General features: G+C 40.7%; 1 protein-coding gene across 1 annotated transcript in view; it reads left to right on the forward strand.

Moving 5' to 3' along the window:
- PSB29 (photosystem II reaction center PSB29 protein) overlaps positions 1 to 20,645 on the forward strand; it is a 117,456-nt gene that overhangs the window by 72,468 nt on the left and 24,343 nt on the right. Inside the window, exon 4 of the mRNA XM_089789455.1 lies at positions 8,537 to 8,652. Coding sequence (XP_089645581.1) covers positions 8,537 to 8,652 — 116 coding nt within the window. The remainder of the gene's footprint in view (positions 1 to 8,536; positions 8,653 to 20,645) is intronic.

Below are 20,645 nucleotides of genomic sequence, written 5' to 3' on the forward strand. Positions count from 1 at the left end.
AGGGTTTCCCTAGTTAGCATATTTGGTGATAATTGTGTACAAGTATCTTGTTGTGGTTTCAGTTTATATTGCTCATATCGTTAAGTTTGTTTAAGGTTGATAATTGTGATATTAGTTGGATAGCTGATTCACCCCCCCTCTCAGTTATATTAGTGGTCTATATATTCTAACAAAAGTGTTGTTACTCAAAAGGATGGAGTAGTTGATTACACATGATCAGGTAAAGTGGGCAGAAGATTGTCTTATCATGCCTATAATATCAAATCTGAAAAAGAACAATTACTATCCTGGTTCTATCCAAGCATAAGAAAGGTATTTGGGAGTATCCCTCACAGGGTCCCACTTGAGAGGGCATAGAGTATGTCATAGAGTTGGAGGAGAGTGCTAAACTAGTGATTATTACATTATACAAACATCCTAAGAGACATAAGGATGAAATGGAGGTAGGTAGGGAGTTGTTCGAGATGGAGCACATTAGACCCAACATGCGTATTGATTATGGGTATTGAATAAGAAGGCAATTAAAATCAAGCATCCTATTCCTTAGATGGATGAATAATTTAATGAATTGCATGGTGCCCAATTCTTTTTGAAGATTGGTTTTGAGGTCAAGGTACAATCAGATGCGAATAAGGAAATAGGACATAGAGAAGATTGAGTTCTGGCGCCACTTCAAACATGTTGAGTTTTGGTGATGCTTTTTAGTTTGATGAATGCTTCAACCAATTTCTAGAGTGCATGAATCAAGTGTTTAGGAAATAGTTGAAGTTTGTATTGATATATGTTGATGATATCTTGATTTAACGTAGGACTTGGGAGGAACATATGAGATAACTTGTGGAGCTCCCGAGCACTTTGGAGATAGTCCTTGTATACCAAGGAATCCAAATATGACTTTGGTATGACAAAGCTTCTCTATCTTGGTCATATCATCAATGTACAGGAGCTGAGAGTTGATCTTGAGAAGAGCAAGACTATTGTTGAGTAGTTTACTCCTATGAATCTCCCTTAGTTTGAGGGATACTTTGGTTTATGTGGATTCTACAAGAGGTTTGTTAAAGGTATTTCTTAGACTGCAACTCTACTTACTGATTTGACAAAGAAGGTAGCTTTTGATTGGTCCAATTAAACACAAAAGTGCTTTGAGCAAGCAAGTGATTTCTATATGTTGTGTGTTGGGAATACCAGATTTCTCCAAAACATTTGAGTTGGAGTGTGATTCTTCATGAGAGGGAATTGGAGCAGTTCTGATGTAATAGAAACAGCCACCACATTTGAGAGTTCAAAATTAGGAGGCGTGGAAAGAAGTTACTTTGTTTGTGATAAGGAGATGTTGGCCATTTTGCATGCCTTGGCCAAATTGAGACCATACCTTGTTGGGGGTGAGTTTAGAAATCAAAATAGACCATGATAGCATCAAGTGCTTAATGAACTAGAAGGATCTTAATGATAGGCAACACAAGTAGGTTAGTAGACTGCAGGTATATGATTTTGACATTGTATATCTCAAAGGAAAAAATAATGTAGTTGCTGATGCACTTTCTAGGAGACGTCACACACGTTCTCTAGTGGAGATTACGACTGATTGGATGGAGTTAATTGCAAGAGAGTATCTTAAGGATTTATAGGCAACATGAGTAACACATTGCTCAATTAATGATGACAAGTGCACGGTGACTAATGAGTTGATCATTTACAGTGATAGAATTTTTTTGACATCTATGGCTGGTCACCCAGGTTTCTTAAAGGCTTATAGGTAGATATGGGAGGGATTTGCGAAAAAAGTACTAGAGAAGTCTTGTTAGAGAGTGTCTAACTTGCCACAAATTAAGAATGAATGCACTTATCTAGTTGTTCTACTTCAACTCTTACCCATTCTAATAAAAAATGGGAACATATCTCCATGGAGTCCATTATTGGCTACCAAAGGTTCATGGAAAACATTGTATTTATGTATTGTGGTGTTATAACAAGTTGACCAAGTTTGTACATTCCTTTTCTGTTTCAGCGACATATATGGTAACATATGCAGCTGATTTGTTCTTTAGGGAGAATTTTAGATTCCATGGCATGCCCAAAAGCATTGTGAGTGATAGGGACAACATGTTCTAGGTATCTCTTGGTAGGATATTTTTAGACGGAACAGAATTGAGCTCACTTCTAGTATAAGCTAGCACTCATAGGAAGATAAGAAGACTTAACTAGTGAACATATGGGTGAAAGGGTATCTCAACAATTATGTTTTGGGACATTAGGGAGCCTGGATCAAATAGCTACATCTTGGTGAGTAGTTCTATCATACTACCTATACATGTCTATTAGGATGACACGATTTACGGCTTTGTTTGGATATGAAGCGCACAACTTTGTCTATTTACTATTTTGGATAATAGAGTGCCGAAGGCCAAGGATTTATCGTAGGAGAATTAGGACATCATGAAGTCATTGAAGGAGAATTCGAAGTAGACACAAAATCAATAGAAGTTATATGTTGATCAACATTTACTTAAGTGTAGTTTTGAGGTTGTGGATATGGTACTTTTGAGACTACAACCATATAGATAGTCTACTCTTAAAAGAGCGGAGTGAGGAAGCTTAAGCCCAATTTTTTTCGGTTCTTTCAAAGTTTCTCGACAGGTTGGAGAGGTTTCCTACGAGCTTGAGATACTAGCAAGCAATAGAGTTCATAACGTGCTTCACGTATCTAGACTTAAGAAGGCACCCTTGGCCAATGTAGCTCCCTCATATGAATTGCCACCATTGGATGATGTGGGGAACTTGATGTTGATTTTAGACGCCATTACAAAAACTAGAGATTGTACTCTATGGACTAGGAAATTAAGGAATTTTTGGTTAAATGGAATAAATTTGTAGTAGAGGATCCAATGTGTGAAAATGAGCACATTTTGCAAGATCCATAGTTGAGATTGCTCGAGGACAAGCGACTTTGGTAAGGACAGAATATAAAATCCTATTCCTATTCAGTTCAATATGATGGATTGTTAGCTTGTCTAGTTGGGCTCCCATTTGCTGTGAGTTTGGGTTAGGAAACTTGGAAACAATTTATCTCATAGGATGTCAGTTCAAATGTTTATTTGAGCCTTGATGGTTATGATGTGTTTTTAAAACCCTTTTCTGAAGTGATTTTGGTTGAGTTCTCCCTAACCATTTTTATAAGTCAATTTTGGGAACCGAGAGAGATAACTATTACTATTTTTATTTTTAAATGGTTGGTGGGAATGATGGGTATCATTTTCTCAATATTTTGTATAGTCTAATGGTTCTAAATTAAACAACGATAAGTTATTATTTTATAAAGATAAATTAAAAATTGGATTTTATTGTTATTTAAATATTATTGATAAAAGACTGTACACATGCCAAATTTTAAAGTTATAGTGACTAAATTTATTGTTTGGGGCCTTTTAGGGGGTTTCTTTTTTGTGGAGCCTATGCTTCAATAACAATTGCTAAAATACTAATTCTCCAAGTGTAGAGTACTTGTGTCATCTTTCCTCACCCGTAATTTCTTTCTGTATACTATCCTCACCTTCGGCCTCGGTTTGAGAAGACAAAGAAATATCAATTAATTTAACTTGTCATGGCAATTGGAATTTAATTAATTATGCTTATGAGTTTAAATATTTATTTTAATCAAGTAACTTTACCTAGCACCGCAATAAAATAATTATGCTTATGAGTTTAATAATTTATTTTAATCAAGTAACTTTACCTAGCACCACAATAAGATAAATTATAATATGGTCATTTTTTAAGCAGATTTTTTAAAAAGTGATTTATAATTTTGGCGTGTTCCATGGTAAGTTATAGGATGTTGGAAGTTATAGAAAGAGAACAATTGGAGGTTGTAGTTTGATAAATTTTCAAAGATTTGCAGGTAAACAAAAATTAATTTCTCCAATTTTAAAGGTGAGAGAAAGCAATTAATTACATATTGTGCAGCACGTGCCTTTGGAAACCGATTGAATAATAATAGTATATTATAGTTATTTGTTCTGGTTATCAAATCCTTCTGTTCCATTAGATTGAATAATAATAGTATATTATAGTTATTTTCTGGTTATCAAATCCTTCTGTTCCATTAGAAGGCTGTACAATTGTGAGTTTCAGCTAGTAAGGCTAAAAGGATTAAAAAAGCTATGGAAGTTTGATCTTGTGCATATGTGGCCTCCACTCTCGTGCAACACCACAAGGATCAGAGTAGTCAATGCAGTATGCATATAAAGAATTCAATTCTTATCTCGGATTTTCATACAACATCCTAGCGCTGGGCACATTCAAGGAAGGGTGTCAAATTTTGCATGAAGGTTTGGAAGCCTTTGAAAGAATCCAATGGAATATTTTGGTGGGGACTTAAGGCAAGCAGAGGAGTCAAAGGAAACTCAATACATGGATTAGAGTTCTTTTTGGATAGTGTAAACATTTCTTGTCTTTTGTGTATCCATGATTTGATGAAGTTTGACTTCGTGGTGATTGATGTTAAAGTTTATTATTGCTGGCTGTTTGAATATTTCCCCTTGTTGGTATGAATCTTCTTGTTGGCATTGATCGTGAAGATTTCATTTGGTAGTCACTGATATTTTGAAGAAATCATGGGTCAAAAAGGAGTCTGTGACAGCAGGGTAAGGGATACGGAAGGTCATAAAACTGTTTCAGTTGTTGGCTTGAGCCTTGGATAGAGTCATGGTGATTTAGAAGGAGTTTTGGATATTCTTGAGTGTGGGGTTTATCTGCTGCTTGCCATCCTTCACATCAGCTATTCATTGGAAATTATGAAGGGATGTGACTATTGTTGGGCATCATATTTATAACCTTTCATCCTCATGTGATAGATGTGTGGTCAATTGATAAATGTTTATTTCTGCTGTGAATGTCACAAAGCTAATCTTTTGTCTCTGTAATTATAAACGCATACTGTAAGTTTCTGCTGTTATTACAGCTATACTTTTTGTAAGCTATTAAGCTTTATGAACGGTAGAAACAATTAAATATCGCAAATACATTCGGAGTCATTAAATAAAAAATCATTAGTTAGAAAATCCTTCACTAGAGACTGCATTCAAATTATTTTGACAAAATACCCATTCCATAAATGTTCAGGAAATTGAACCTTTTTTGCATAGAAGAGCATAAATCTCTCAAATCTGACATGATTTCTTTTAAAGCAAGGGTGCCAAATGCTTACTGCTCTATCTGATAAATGTATACTTGAATTAATAGTGAAGATGACAATGCATACCAGATATAGGAGTAAAATGTCTTTATTTGCACAAGGAATTATTATAAAAGAAGAGCTGAGATTAAAAAAGGATCAGAGTTGATCCAACTAAAATCGTACTATTTTCTTTGATGATACACAATATATTTAAAGGATTGGATGTTTGCAAAGAGGAACACAACCGTTGACCAACCAATGCTTATAACTACCCAAGAATGACAATTACAAACAACTTAAAACAACAATTAATACATGGTTGGAAAAGCAATATTATTAAAATATAATCATAGACATTGTGCTGATTACAATAAGTTTACTTCTAGTTACCAAACACCATAATGTGAGACAGCAGCGACAGGTTTTCGAGTATCTTTTGTCCACTCTAGTCCATGATGAATACCAACCCAACCAACTGATTTCCTTCCCTTCACAACTAAATGGGAAAATAAGATATTTTCCTAAGTGATTGTTCACATCCAAAGGATCTACTGTTCAAAGCATCCTTTGTTGAGAGATGATATATTTCCATTCATTAAGAGCAACTACAACTGGGTCCTCCACATAATGTGATGATGCAATACATTTCAGATGTGGCTTAAGTTCTAATCATCAGATCATTGTCATGACCTGTCTTTGGCCTTTGTACAAATCTATCCCCATGCTCCACAGGAGTTATACAAAGCAACAACTACATGATATTCTACGACTAGTGCCAATTTCAAAGAGCACCATAACCAATATGAGATACTAAATCAACATCAAAAAGCTAGCAACAAGGTATACTTACATTTGTCGATGATGATATTAAAAGGATCAAATAACTCATTTGTAGACGATGATATTAGGATCAAATAACTAACTCAAACCTCTTAGGTACAATTCATACACATTCTCCAAGCATGTAGGAGTGAATGCCTTCGAACACAAATTTTCATCTCATCTTGGGTCGCACCCTGTTCTCAATACAGAACTTTGGCTTTTTAGAGATTCTACTGCTTATTTCAGGAGTCTCAGTCTCTTGTGGCCTTCTTCACATACGCATACCAGAGATGCCTTTTTCTCTACCTCAAAGAGACATGGAGACTCCAGGACCACACCCTGCAGCGGCTCCTCCCCTGGAGGTCTCAGTCTGACCAGCTCATCACCTCCTTTTTCATGATGGTCTCCCCCATCCGGACTACCAAGCGTGTGCTGGACCTCCAGTCTGGTCCTCAGAGAACTGTGAGACAACGCAGATCTACTTGCATTCAGCGCCCGCTTTCCTTGTACTAGTATCATTAGGAACTCATGGAGACGGCTTGGGATCTGCTCTCCCATGGCATATCTGTCGATTCTTGATTTCTTCCCAGTGGATGAGACAAGCTAGTGGACAGGGTTGCCTTGTCTGGCAGCTCCTACTTTCTTTGCTTGTTTGGTTGGTTTTTTTGTTTCTTTACTGTTTGCTAGTCTTCCTCCGGACACCATTTGGTGCTCCTCCTCTGTACTGGGTTGCTTTTTTGTTTCTGGCAGTCCCTTAGACCTTTTGTTGGTTTCTTGTTGGACATTTACAAATTCATCTTATCTAGTCGCTTTTGAATTGCATCAAATCTAGCAGAATCTAAACAACTTCTATAGTCAAACCTTGATTTTGCTCATCCGTGACAGTTGATAGGTAAAATATAGAGACCTAAGGCACATAAAACTAGGTGATATCATTCTATCAGGTTGTGAAAGAAGGTGAGCTCAGTCTTCAAGGAAAATGATTCATTAGGAATCAGATATTTGGATATTTTGCCTTGGAACTTTATGTAATGGACATATTGCTTCTTTTCAAGCAATGAGTGATCCAAGAGGCAGACTAATGAAAATTTCGAGAAAATACCATATCAAACTACGTTATCTTGATGGGGATCTTAACTTCTCAATCATAGGTTGAATCAGCACTGTTAAGAGTTGGAAATCTTAAAGTGTGACAGTGTACAACAGGTTTGAAGGATGCATAATTCCATTTGGCAAGGTTTCAACCCACAAATCTACTCCTTAAGATGCAGAAATTGCAAAATAAAATTTTGATCTAAAATCAAGCATAACCAATAACTTCGTTTGTCCATGTCCACCAACCTGCTTTGAAATCATCCATAGTTGACAACCACCTTTGGAAATGTTTCATTTTTGAGTAAACCAGATTTCAAATTAAGTCTGGATGGATGAGTAATGGCTTTTGAATCAATTTGAGATAGAATCATTAGAATATATACTTAGAGATCACACATGCTATGTTGTATGCTTACATTTTATTGAGAACAGTTCATTTAATGCCCACTGATTCAAATTCTGAAACTTTTGAGTGAACTCATTTCCCTTTTAACATTTTAATCTCCAAACTGGGATTGTCAGAATGGTCATTGGTTGTTTTAGAGAATATTAGATTTTAATGAGTTTCCTTTCTTTATAGCTCTTTTGTTCTGTGCCACAGCATATTTGCGAATGGTGATTGTTAGATATTCAGTCAAGATGGGCAAGTCAAGAACTAGCCAATCCTCTTTTTTTCTTTATGTGATGAATCTAACAGTCGAAAATAAGTTTTTCATTGACATTCTTGTTACTTCTGAATGAAAACTCTCTTAGTCACTGAATTTCGGTTTGCTTTTTGAACCCAACATTGAAATTTTCTTGTCTTTTTGATTTCTCTATCTCTGGACATTGATAATTTTTCAGTGTGTAATTTTATTTAGTTATTTTCTAGGTAACATTGTTGAAGGTCATCCATATTAAGTTTTAACATACACTAAGCTTCTCTTCTATGATATCTCAAGCATGCTTTTTAATGTAAGTGTAAAATTCAGGTATACAATAACAGATATTTGTCTTTTTTCTGAGTAACTCAAACCTTGTATGTTTATATATTCATACAATTATGAATGTGGTCCCAGATTTTTCCATGTCCCAAAATTAGCTGCTTGTTGCTTAAGCAGCCTTCTGTCACTGCTCAGTACTAATCTCCCATAGCATGACATGCTCTCTTAGTTCACATATCAAATACTACATAGTTCCTATGTTTGGTTAAATTTTTGTTCTAGAATACAATTGTACAATTTTAAAATTCAAAATTACGTCCTTGTACATAGATATATGTTCTGAGAGAATTTACTCTACAAATTAAGATGAATTTCTTTGGTATTAGTACCACTGTAATTGGATTAGATGTTAATTCAACGAGGGGTTGATCCATAGTAGTAATTATTAATTTGTATTAACATGATATTTACCAATTATAAATAGGTGAAATCTTTCCCTTACAAGTTGCCTTATATGCAGCTATGTCAAGCCTTGAATATAAGCAAGCCCAGCGTGGACAGAGACCTTGATATATACCGCAACATTCTTTCAAAATTGGTTCAGTCAAAGGAGCTCTTGAAGGAGTATGTTGAAAGGTAATATTCAGATTATTGTTTATTTTATGACTCCTTACATTATTTTGTGAAATACTGGTCAATTTCAGTTGTTTTGTGTGTGTGTGTGTGTGTGTGTGAGAGAGAGAGAGAGAGAGAGAGAGAGAGAGAGAGAGAGAGAGAGCAACCATGGCCTGCACTGCAAAAGCAATGGAGCTATGAATATTGTTCTCTATCTAATCTTTCGCATAATTTACGGGCAAAATAAAATCCATCCATGATTAAGGAAGAAAGCTACAGATATTCTACTCTCTGTGCTCCCCGCTCCTAATTTCCAGGTAAAAGAAAGAGAGAGAGCTTGAGATGGCGACCTCTTTCTTTTACCACTTCAGATGACTTCTGGACAAAAGGAATGGTCAATGGACCCATTAGAGCAAGAGATCTGCAGATGCTCTTCTCTCTCCATTTATCTTGTTTCATACAATTTTCAGACATCACAGAATGGATCCATAGGCAAAAGAAATAGATAAATGATGGCTCTATTCTTTTTCTTGTCCTCTTCAGGGAAACCTAGAAATGCATTTCCAACATAAGTGCAGGCATTTCGGTAATGGGGGGGATGTTAGGAAATGTTTCTGAATTTTTTTATTTTGCGAAATTGCCTAAAGCACATGGAATGTTTCTGGTTTGGGGGCAAAAAATCCCCCAAACTTTAAAAAGAAGTAAGCTCTTATTTTATTTGTGAACCAGGCAGGTCTTTACAAAAATTGAATAAAAAAAAAACATAAATGTATTGGAATATTCAGAAAACATTATGTAACAGTACAAAAGAATATTACAAAAGCATTCTAGCCTCTAACAATCTGTTGCCTGAGACATTTTACTCTCAACAACAGTATAAATCAGATTAACATTCTGGATTCAGTCATGTCGAGCTGGTACAGCCAATTCAGTGCTTCAGGTATAGAATGAATTCAACTCTCGTACTTTGATCCTTGTCTTCCCACTCCGACCTTCACTTCCCCTTATCCGGTTTCCTTATTCTTATTCAAATTGGCCTCCTCTGAGACCACTACCCAACAGCCCACTTGCCAAAATCAGAGGTTCTTAAAGTGGACATGATGCAGAGTAACAGTTAAATTCTGCCGGCAGGTTTCTAGGAATAAAATTATTGTGCCAACAGTAACTGATGTTAGGTCAAAGTCAGAAAAATCAAAATGCCTCCCACCAAATCCCAGTGTTTTTTTCCCGAAAAAATATCTTTCATAAATTTTAAAAAGAAACTCTAATTTTACTTTTTAGAGTTACATTATGTATATGAATTTATGGAATTCAACTCTCATTTCAACTCAATTGCTATGTATAATGTATATGATGAATGATTTAAAAAATTTCAATCTGATCATATGAATATATTTGAAAATGTCCTCTATATTTTAATTTTTCTTTTTAAAATATAGCTGTAACGTCCCCTTCTCCGTGCTAGGCCTTACTGGCGCCTTGTTGGTCTATCTCTCCATCTAGATAAGCTAACGGCATTAATCTTGAGGATGCCAGCTAGTCACAAGAGTTTATTTGGTTTCGTTGGGGAAATATTTAAATGGAGGAGCTTTTCTATAGTTAAGTCACTTTATTTTATAAAGTGGATTTATAAAGTTACTTTATGACTTAAAGTCATTTTATAGCAAAAGTAACTTAAGTGACTAGAAGACGAAAATGGCTTTTATCCCACATTGCCTAGTTGTTTGTACTTCCCCTAATATTGAGCTTATAAAAGCAACGAGCTTCCTTGGGATTATTAGCATGAAATATAATATGATTCAAATGACAAATTGCTTAAATGTGACTGGTTGCTCTTGAGGATGAAACCCCTTGAGGCAGATTTGAGAAGTTGGACGTAGCCCCAACATCTTATGAAAGTTTTCGCTTAGATTTAGGCAAAGAGTTGGCAAATTGAAAAGATTGTTTTCAGTTGACTCCATATTTAGAAGTACTTCTGTTTAACGATTATAAGCATTTGTGAGCTTTGGTAATAGTAGGAAATCATGTGACCCATCTTCAGTATATCTGGAAACCAAGGGAAGTAAGTTGCAGTAGTTAGCGGCAGGTTGTGAAGTCTAGGATCAGTGTGAATAATCCGGGGTGTAACTGGGAAGGACGTGAAAACTCATTGCAACAGTCCATGGCTCCTCACTGTGATTGGTTGACGTGAGTGTCAAACCCCATAGTCTTGTTTTGCGAGTCAACGTCCTCAACGTGGTGGCTAGTAAACAGCTGCAAGTGTATTTTGTAAGGCTCACGTCCAGGTATCTTGAACCTACGATATCCTAATAAGGTCTGCGATTTGTCTTTGAGGGACAACATTGTCGTCAGGAAACATTGTATTGGGATACTCCTGACGGGGTATTGGGAGGTTCCCAACGGGGTATCAGGATGTTCCCAACAGGGTATCAGGAGGTTCCCGACGGGGTATCGAGATGTATGCCATCAGGCCGACATGTATTGGGATGTATCCGGAAGGTTCTATTATTGTAGTTGACATGTTATGTGGCCGAGGGATACCTTCGAGAAGGTTCCTCGGATAGTATTTATATCCCCCTTTGGGATCATTGTAATCATAATATCATAAGCATAATGTAATATCTTGGCGTATACAAATATAATCGAAGGAGTTCTGCTATTCTTACTTGCTATTCTATTCTATAATTTGTATGCTTGATTTCTTTACCCAGTACGGTAAACATTTGGCGCTGTTGCCTGATGGACCTGGAAAGGTAGGAGAATGAAGAGTAATGCTGAATCAGCTGAACAAGAATAAAAACAACCTGAAGGACAAGGACGAAATACGCACAGCACACGGAGATCTAATTTTGGCGCAGCAAGCAGAACGCAGGAGGTTCCAGAAGATTGCTGCCGATGAACGCATAAGCACGGAAGCATTGTTGAAGGAGACTCGACAGTAGGTAGAGTTGGTGGAAGAGGCACGGGAGGAGTTTTTGAATTGGTGTTCGCCGAGGGAAGACAATCTTGATAGAAGAGAATCGACTCGGAGTGCCGAAGGAGCAAGAGTGTGGAGTGAACTCTTCGCCCACGATACACTTCCAGAAGGAACAAATTTTCTTAACAAAGATCCTTCTTCACCAACCAGCACAACTGCCGGGATACCAAGTGTGAGCGTCGGGATACCAAGTGTGAGCGTCGGGATGGCAGGACCAAAGGAGAAGTTACCTAAATTTGATGGTGATGGAGCAGCTGATCCCATCCGACATTGTAAAACCTGTGAAACGATTTGGAGAGCCAATGGTATAACGGATACAAATGAATGGATGAGGCAATTTCCGACAACCCTATGGGGTGTTGCAATTGATTGGTTTACTGATACCGATCCACAAAAGTTAAACAATTGGGATAACATTAAAAAGGAGTTCATCATAGAATTTCAACTCTTGTGCGATGATAATGAAATTGTAGTAGAGATATTCAATACTAAGCAGGGGAAGAATGAAACACTCTGAGTCTTCGCGAGGAAGTTGAAGGACTTGATCAATAAGATGGAGAATAAGCCGGCTAACGGGTTACAGAAAAGATGGTTCATTGAAGGCCTTCACCCAAAGCTGCGAAAGAAGATGAAGATTGCGCCACCATCGACATACATTGAAGCGTATAACCGGGCAATGAACTTGGAAAGTGAGCAAATGACCAAGAAGAAGAAGAAGAATAGTTCATCCGATTCAGATGACGATGCCTCCTCAAGAGAAGATAGCAGCAATGATAAGGGTAGCAACAAGAAGGTTCGTGCCCTTCAGAAAGACATGATTTGGATGATGAAGGAATTCAAGAGCATGAACAAGGAGACTAAGGGCAATGAACTATGGTGCACGGAGTGCAAGAAGGAAGGCCATACGAAGGGATCCTGCCCGAAAGAGCAATATTGTGAGATCTGCCAGATTATGGGACACTCGGTAAAGGAATGCCCTTTTAATCTGAAAACAAGAACACCGCAGCAAATGTTCTTGACACAGGAAGCGTCCATGTCCGGAGGGAGTGGGAACAATAGTATGGAGGGTGCCACGTTGGGAGGATACAGAAATAATTGGCGCGGTCAACACAACAACAACAATAGTGGCAACAACAATAATGGGGGGAGTCAAATCTAGTATGATGCTAATGGCCGACCACTAGTCCAATGCTGCGCATGCAATCTGTGGGGTCACTTCGCCCGAGAGTGCACAACGGCGAACACACCGAAGTTGCTATGCCGATGGTGTGGACCTGGCGATCATGACGATGCTAAGTGCCCGAAGTCTGGAGTAAACTTGATTACCGTCGGGATGGACGAGGAAGAAGTTCTGGCAATCACTCGGAAGCAGGCGAAGCTATACCCTGATCCGATGGAGGAAAAGAAGAGATTGGAGGATGCACGGGCAGAGATCCAAATAGCGACCTAGGCAGAAACGGCACACTTGGTACCTCCGTACGGAACCGCGCAGAACAAAACATTGTACGGCAAATATTGCAGGCCGAGGTACCCGTCAGGATAAATGATCTGTTGCTTACTATGCCTTAACTTCGTACGACACTCACGAATATAGCTCCGATTGCTAAACAACCAATAGAGCAAGAAAAGGAGAACCCAGGGGGTGCAAGTGCAGAAGACCCGATGCTGTTAGCTCTTTCATCTGGACGCTATCCAGTGATTGTCGAAATGGGCATTCTTGGAACTATGTTTACACATATGATCGTGGACGGAGGGTCTGGTGTTAATGTGCTGTGAGAGGATACCTGGAAAAAGTTGGGACAGTTGACATTGTGGCCACCTACCTTTCAGTTGTTAACAGCCGATCAACATGGAATCAAGCCATTGGGAATACTAACAGCGCAACCAGTAACGATTGGAACACAACCATTCCTGTTGGACTTCGTCGTGATTCCCCTGAGGCAGAAAGGATACGATGCTATTTTGGGTCGGGGGTGGCTGATACAAGCCAAGGCAAAACACGATTGGAAGAAAAATACTTTATCGCTTGAAAGCAAAGGCCGGAACTATGTCATCGATCTACACACTCAAATGGTCGGGGAAGAAGCTCTATCGTTTGATTTCGAAGAAGAGGATGAAAAGAGGTAGAGTATGGAACCCGATCAGGAGGGAGTCCTAGGATTGGAAGGAGATGACGATCTGGATTCAGTAAATGGTCTTTAACATTGGCAGATAGAAGACTATGAACTGTTTCAGAGCTGCAACGTACTGACGATAGAGGGACACGATACTGATGAATTTCCAAAGGAATTCACCAAGATGAAGGAAGGAGGTGCGCCACTGGATGTGACACCCACACATAAGTTCACTTAAGGGAAACCCATCAAATATGATGAAGCCACGCTGCAAACCATGAATTTAGGAGATGAAGCCGAACCACGGAACATACTGGTGGGAGATAACTAGGACCCAGTACTGAAGGCAACAGCATTCAGGATATTTTTGGAGTACAATGATGTGTTTGCATGGACATACAAGGACTTGAAAGGAGTAGCCCCAAAATTGTGTGTGCACCGCATCCTGTTGATCGAAGGCGCAGTACCTGTACGGAAGCGGCCCTACAAGATGAACAAAAACTATGCGGCACGGGTTACGGAGGAAATCAACCGAATGTTGGAAGTTGGCATTATCTTCAAAGTGCAAACTAGCGAATGGGTGTCGCCGATAGTAATTTCACTGAAGAAGGATAACACCCAGATTCGGATATGCATCGATTTCAGATGCTTGAATGCAGTCACCATCAAGGATCCGTTCCCAATCCCATTCATAGACAGCATCCTGGAGGAGGTAGCGGGACACAAGATCTACTCATTTATGGATGGGTTTTTTGCATACAATCAAATTTCAATCGCAAAGGAAGATAAGCTGAAGATGACATTTGTCGTAGAAGATGGGGTGTACGCCTATAATCGGATGTCGTTCGGTTTGTGCAATGCCCCTGCGACATTCCAATAGATCATACTGCACATCTTTGATAAGATGTCCGTCGGAAACTTCAAAGCATTTCTCGATGATTGGTCGGTGTTCAGCGCGGAAGACAAACATCTAACAGCCTTGGGCGAGTGTATGGAGAGATGCCGATGTGCGCGCCTGGCTCTGAACTTGAAGTGTAGGTTTATGGTTCCCCAAGGAAGGTTGCTCGGACATAGTCTGTGAGGAGGGGTTGAAGATAGATCCGGATAAGGTGAGAGTGATATTGGAGATGCAGCCGTCTACCAATGTAACGGAGGTAAAATCTTTCCTCGAACATATAGGCTATTACAGATGCTTCATCAAAATTTTTGCCAAGTTAGCATATCCGCTAGATAGGTTAACGTGCAAGGGAGAATCATTCCGATGGGAAAAGGATCAAGATGAAGCATTTGAAGGGCTCAAAGTACGATTGGCTACGGCACCCATCCTGGCGTATCCGGATTGGAGCAAAGAATTCCATGTACATGTCAACGCGTCTAACTATGCAATTGGAGCAACCCTGGCGCAAACAGGCACCCACAGGCTAGATCACCCGATCTACTTCGCCAGTCGACTACTATCAAGAGCCGAATAGAATTATAGTACGACCAAACGGGAGGCTTTGGGGGTGGTCTACGCAGTACAAAAATTTCGTCATTACTTGTTGGCGACATCGTTCGTCTTCTATGTCGACCATCAAGCTCTACTGTATATGATCAACAAACTTGCCATTCAAGGAAGGATCAGCCGATGGTTACTCCTGTTGCAGGAGTTTACCTTCAAGACCATCATACGACCAGGGAAGAAACACGTAAGCGCGGATCATCTATCACGTATCAGAACAAGAGAACCGACAGACGGTGTGAATGATAACTTTCCTGATGCGCAATTGTTTCAGATTGCTGCACTACCAAAGTGGTACACAAGCATCAACGAGTACTTGTTGACGGGATAGTTTCCAAATAACATTGCACCGAATGAAAGATGGAAGTTGGTGATACAAAGCAAAATATTTCAGCTGATTAATGGACTGTTGTATAAAATGGGACCCGATCAGATCCTGAGGCGTTGTGTCCTGGAGGAAGAAATCCCACGGGTATTGAAGGAAGCCCATGAAGGACCAGCAGGAGGACACATGGGGTTGGACACAACTGCACGGAAGATACTTCTGGCAGGACTATGGTGGCCAACAGTACACAACAACGCCAGGGAATGGGTCATCGCATGCGATACATGTCAGCGAGTCGAGAAACCTTTGAAGAGAGACTTCATGCCTCTGAATCCCTCCCATGCTCAGGAGCTCTTTGAACGGTGGGGTTTGGACTTCATCGGACCTCTGAAAACGAGTAGAACCAGAAGGTGCTGTTACATCGTTGTCGCGATGGAGTACTTGACCAAATGGGTGGAGATGCGCGCACTACCAGACAACTCAGCAGTAAGCACAACAAAGTTTATATATGAGCAAATTATTACTAGGTACGGAATCCCATTGCAGTTAACAAGTGATAGAGGAACACATTTTGTAAACCATGTTATTTGCCTACTCACCACAGAGTTCAAAATCTATCATTCGTTATCAAGCCCGTACTACCCAAGAGAAAACGGACAGGCCGAGGCTACCAATAAAGTTCTGGTGTCGATTATATACAAATTTTGCGCAGTTGAAGGCGAGGACTGGGAGGAAAAATTACCCTCCGCCCTTTGGGCTTATCGTATGCAATATAAAGTCACAACGGGGCACATGCCGTTTTAACTAATGTTCGGACAAGAGGCCATAGTACCAGCAGAATTTATGATTCTGAGCCTCAGGATAGCACTGGAAAACAAGTTGGGCAACACAGAAAGTTTAAGGGAGCGGCTATACAAATTGAACAAGCTGGAAGAGAAGTGATTATTGGCACACTGGGCGACTGAGGTAACACAAAATAGGTGGAAGGCATGGCACGATAAGCACTTGAAATTGAACAGGTTTCAACCCAGTTAGTGGGTGTTGAAGTATGACAGCCGGAATGAGATCAAGCCAGCCAAGTTCAAGTTTAGGTGGGTCAGGCCGTATCAGATCCGGGAGGTAGGCAACAATGGAGTGATCAAGTTGTGGATGCTCGATGGATAGGAAGTTCTGGACATGGTCAACGGGTGCAAGTTAAAAATTTATTGCACGCAGGGTAAGCCTTCGCCATCCAGAACTATGAACGAGCAATAGTATTATATCTGCTATTCTTTAAAAAAAAAAAAAGAAAAAAAAAAGAAAAAAAAAAGAAAAAAAAAAGCTCACCGTACGGACCGCACGGTATCCACCATACGGCAGGATTAGCTCATGCCACTGTACGGTGTTATAAAACTCGCCCTACGGGCCTATCTCAAGAGGAGATCAACGAATCTCTTACAGAAACTCTCGAGCTAGGTGCGAACCCAAATTAGGGTTTTCAAAATAAATTTGGGTGCTTGCTGATTGTTCTTGAAGGAGGGCGTGTTTTTTTCACCATTTTCTCTTGTTGGAGGGAGCTGATGCAAGCAGAACCATTGAAGGACAACGAATATAAGTCTTGAACAGGCAATGACCCAGCTCTACAGAATCGCCAAGGTTACAACGTTCGCAAGAAGGAAGTGATGGTGTCTATGCACAGATTTTTTTGATACGAAATACACCACAGGTCATGATATCGTTATATAGGTTTGCGCAAGGTGTCTTGGCATAGATTTCTTTTGTGGTTCAAGAACGACTACAGTTATAGTGTGTAGGGAAAAAAGGGTTGGGTGCCTAGGCGGATGGGATATGTCAGATTTGAAGGCCATCCATTACACGAAATATATGTTAAAATCATTGCTGTTAGGGTTTGAACTTTTAAGATTGGGGGCATCCATTATCCTGCATACATGCTAAAACTATCGTATTCAAAATTTGAAGTTTTGGTGCTGAACAAATTCGGCAAGAGTTACAGTGTTCGTAAGGCGACATTGCTGGTGTCTTTGCACAGATTTTGCATAGTACAAATACGACACAGGATTACACCGTCGTAGGGCAAGATTGATGGTATTCTTGTGCAGATTTTTTTTTGTGAAGCCGTTCGTTGGCCCTTCGCCGCTAAACAAATCCGCCAGACAGAGGAAGTGGAGGTGCAGCAAAACATCGAAGTTGTGGACCATTGTTCTTCCGGACAAGATAGGGGTGTAGAAGGAACCATCGCATCACGTGGAACCCTCTGCCACACCCAATAAAGGCTCTCAACGCTGGCCCCCAGTGATCGTCCCCTATTACAAAGGCTGGCGGCGAAATGAGCAGAACAGGGCAAAGTGAAGTGTAGGATAGGTTGTTAGGAATCGGTGCTTGTTATTTTCAGTTGGGTGGTTGTTTATCCGACGAAACTTTTTGTTGGGAAGAATTAAGGATGGTATTTACTTTGCTTGCTTGATTAAAGTTAAGTTTACAGAATCTCAAGGCTTAACAGGGAAGGCAACGCAGGGGCTCTTAATGGTTTGTCTTTGCGCCACAAAATTTGTTGTTGTAGACCTTTGAAGGTGCAAATTTTGGATAAAGAAGAGTGCTCATAGTAATACTGTACGGCTGTATAGCATACAGTGGAACAAAAAGAAAAAATGAAAAAAGAAAAGTGCCATCCCAAACTGATATGTAATCAGCTGGTAAGAGGGCTTGGAGGAAGCAACTGGAGCTGACCATGAATCAAGATGTGCAGGTAGGACCCTCTCAAGCACGGCCGCGAGGAAAGGATAGAGGCAAACATAGGGTAAAAGTGCACAATCAGCCGGATGTGCAGACAATGCCACGGACGGTACTCTTTGAAGGATTGAATGGTTGGGATTGTCGAAAATGGTGGGATGAACACTCGGATACTCACCTGGTTAAAGCAAGCATTAGGAAGGCGCAGGTGGAGTGGGCTATTTGGATGCCACTGTTCTGTATCCAGGATTTTTGGGCGTCTTGTGGCTGATAATTGAGGCTTATGACAGGCTTTCTCGGAAATGCTCAATTCCGTATCTAGGTATGACATCGTGGTATCTTTTCAGCCAGCCGATTTTACGAGAGTATTTGGTATACCAGGAGCGGTGCAAGGTGTAGCCAAGATTGATGGTAAACCCAAAAAGATGAGCAAGGAGACGAAGTTGCAGCTGATACAGATGGTGTGTAACGACGAGGTACAACAGCACATCGATACCCTCATGGACACTTCGAAGAAAAGAGGGCTGCAAAAGTCTGATATTCGCGAGGGACATTGGAAGTGTTTGATGGATGTGGTGAAAAGCAGGTTTACAGGATCCAGCAGGGCATCCGACATTTCTTTCCCATTGGTCAGTATGATGAATGGAATCATGAACGGGAAGGTGTATGACTAGGCTTCATTGTTAGCTACGCACATGGATGAGTTCATGACCTTGCAGCACAAAACATTCTATATGCCGCACTACGCCATCAGACTCTTTCTGGAAGCTACGGCCAGGACGATACCCCATGAGCAACTGGAAGTTAAGCCAAGTTTGGCGGCACTTGGCGAGCCTCTGGTAATGCAATGGAAGCATTTGGATTCACCTACAGGTCAGAAGAGCGTGGGCCAGAAGAGGACACGGCAAGAAATGGAGGAATTGGCTAACACAAATAGTGGTTGTCAGGACACATCTTGCGATGAGGATGACGACTCTGAGGGCATGGAGGTGGAATAGGAGGAGGAAGAAGATGAGGAGGGTAGAGTACTTTTAGCAGTCCCACTTCGCTTCCCGCGACAGTTGACAGCTGCACTGGTGACTACTACTTCAGCTCCTATAATTCTAGCACCACACATACACACCATGGCGGATGTTCACATTCTAGGGTTCGGTTAGTTTCAGCGCCTAGTGGTAATGACCCTGGTTACTCTACATCCTACATCATGAACAGCAGTAGCACCTGTGCAACCATCAGTGCGCCAACGGATAGCATCACCCGTAGCCACGAGTACGTAGCCAATAGTTCAGGAACCGGCTCCCATACCTGTAGTAGGGAGTTTTCCTCAGCCACTTCCAGTGGTGGAGCCAGTAACAGAGGAAGGAGTTAGTCAGGGAGGCACGCAGGAGCAAGTTCGGCTGGAAGTGATTGGGTCAGATGTAGTAGTCACCATAGCGGACACTCTGTTGAATGAGGATCAGGGTATGCATTCTAGCATTCCTGAAGCGGCACCCCAGGAGCCATCAGTAGTACCAACAAGCGTAGCAAGTTGGGCGAGTACTTGAGGCCAATCACCAGAAGTCCCTCCATTCAGTCTCCCCTAAGAGAGCACACGCACTTCGAGGCCAATTGGTCGAACAATGAGATAGTCGAGATACCGGCATCACCAGAGGTGGAGGATCAGAGTGTAGCGGCAGCTGAAAAAGTGGATGGAGGAACGCAGGTGTCAGACCCTCTGCCAACTAAGGAGGACATGGATATTCGTTCTTGCCTAGCTGTCATCGTAGAACAGAGCAAGTCCATAGCGGAGTTGGTGCTGATAGAGCGAAGAAGGGCAGAGCCTAGGCAGAAAGCTCGGGAGACGGCAGAGAAGGCTTGGGAGGAGATGGCCGATCAACTTACCACCCAGAAGCTTGCATGGGAAGCAGAGTGGACAGCCCTGTTAGCACAGTTTGAGGAGAATGCTCGAGGGAAGCAGCAGGCAGAACAACAGTTAGCTGCGGTGGAGCAACAACTAGCAACAATTGAGTAGCGGTTGGTAGCAGCACTTCAGGAGAAGAACTCGGCACAGCAGGCTCATGATCAGAAGGAAGCTGAGTGCTAGGAGGTTGCGTTGATGTTGAAGGACATGGTGGAGGGGAACTCTTAGATTAGAGCTGATTTGTAGGTCCGGACAGATCAGGTGTATCAGCTTCGACGCAGCCGATCTTCATAGTCAGAGACAGCCTTCGGGCTCATGATGTATCAGTTCATGTTCTTTTGTTTTATGAATAATGTAGTTAGTTGTGGGTTTTTGTATCGTTGTCGGGAGATGACTTTTCTTTTTGGGGGGGATGATGTCGTTAGGAAACAGTGTATCGGGATACTCTCGACGGGGTATTAGGAGGT

Source organism: Cupressus sempervirens, chromosome 6, assembly GCF_028749045.1.
Source record: "Cupressus sempervirens isolate cs-2001-9-10 chromosome 6, ASM2874904v1, whole genome shotgun sequence".
In the NCBI taxonomy this organism is placed as follows: Eukaryota; Viridiplantae; Streptophyta; class Pinopsida; order Cupressales; family Cupressaceae; genus Cupressus; species Cupressus sempervirens.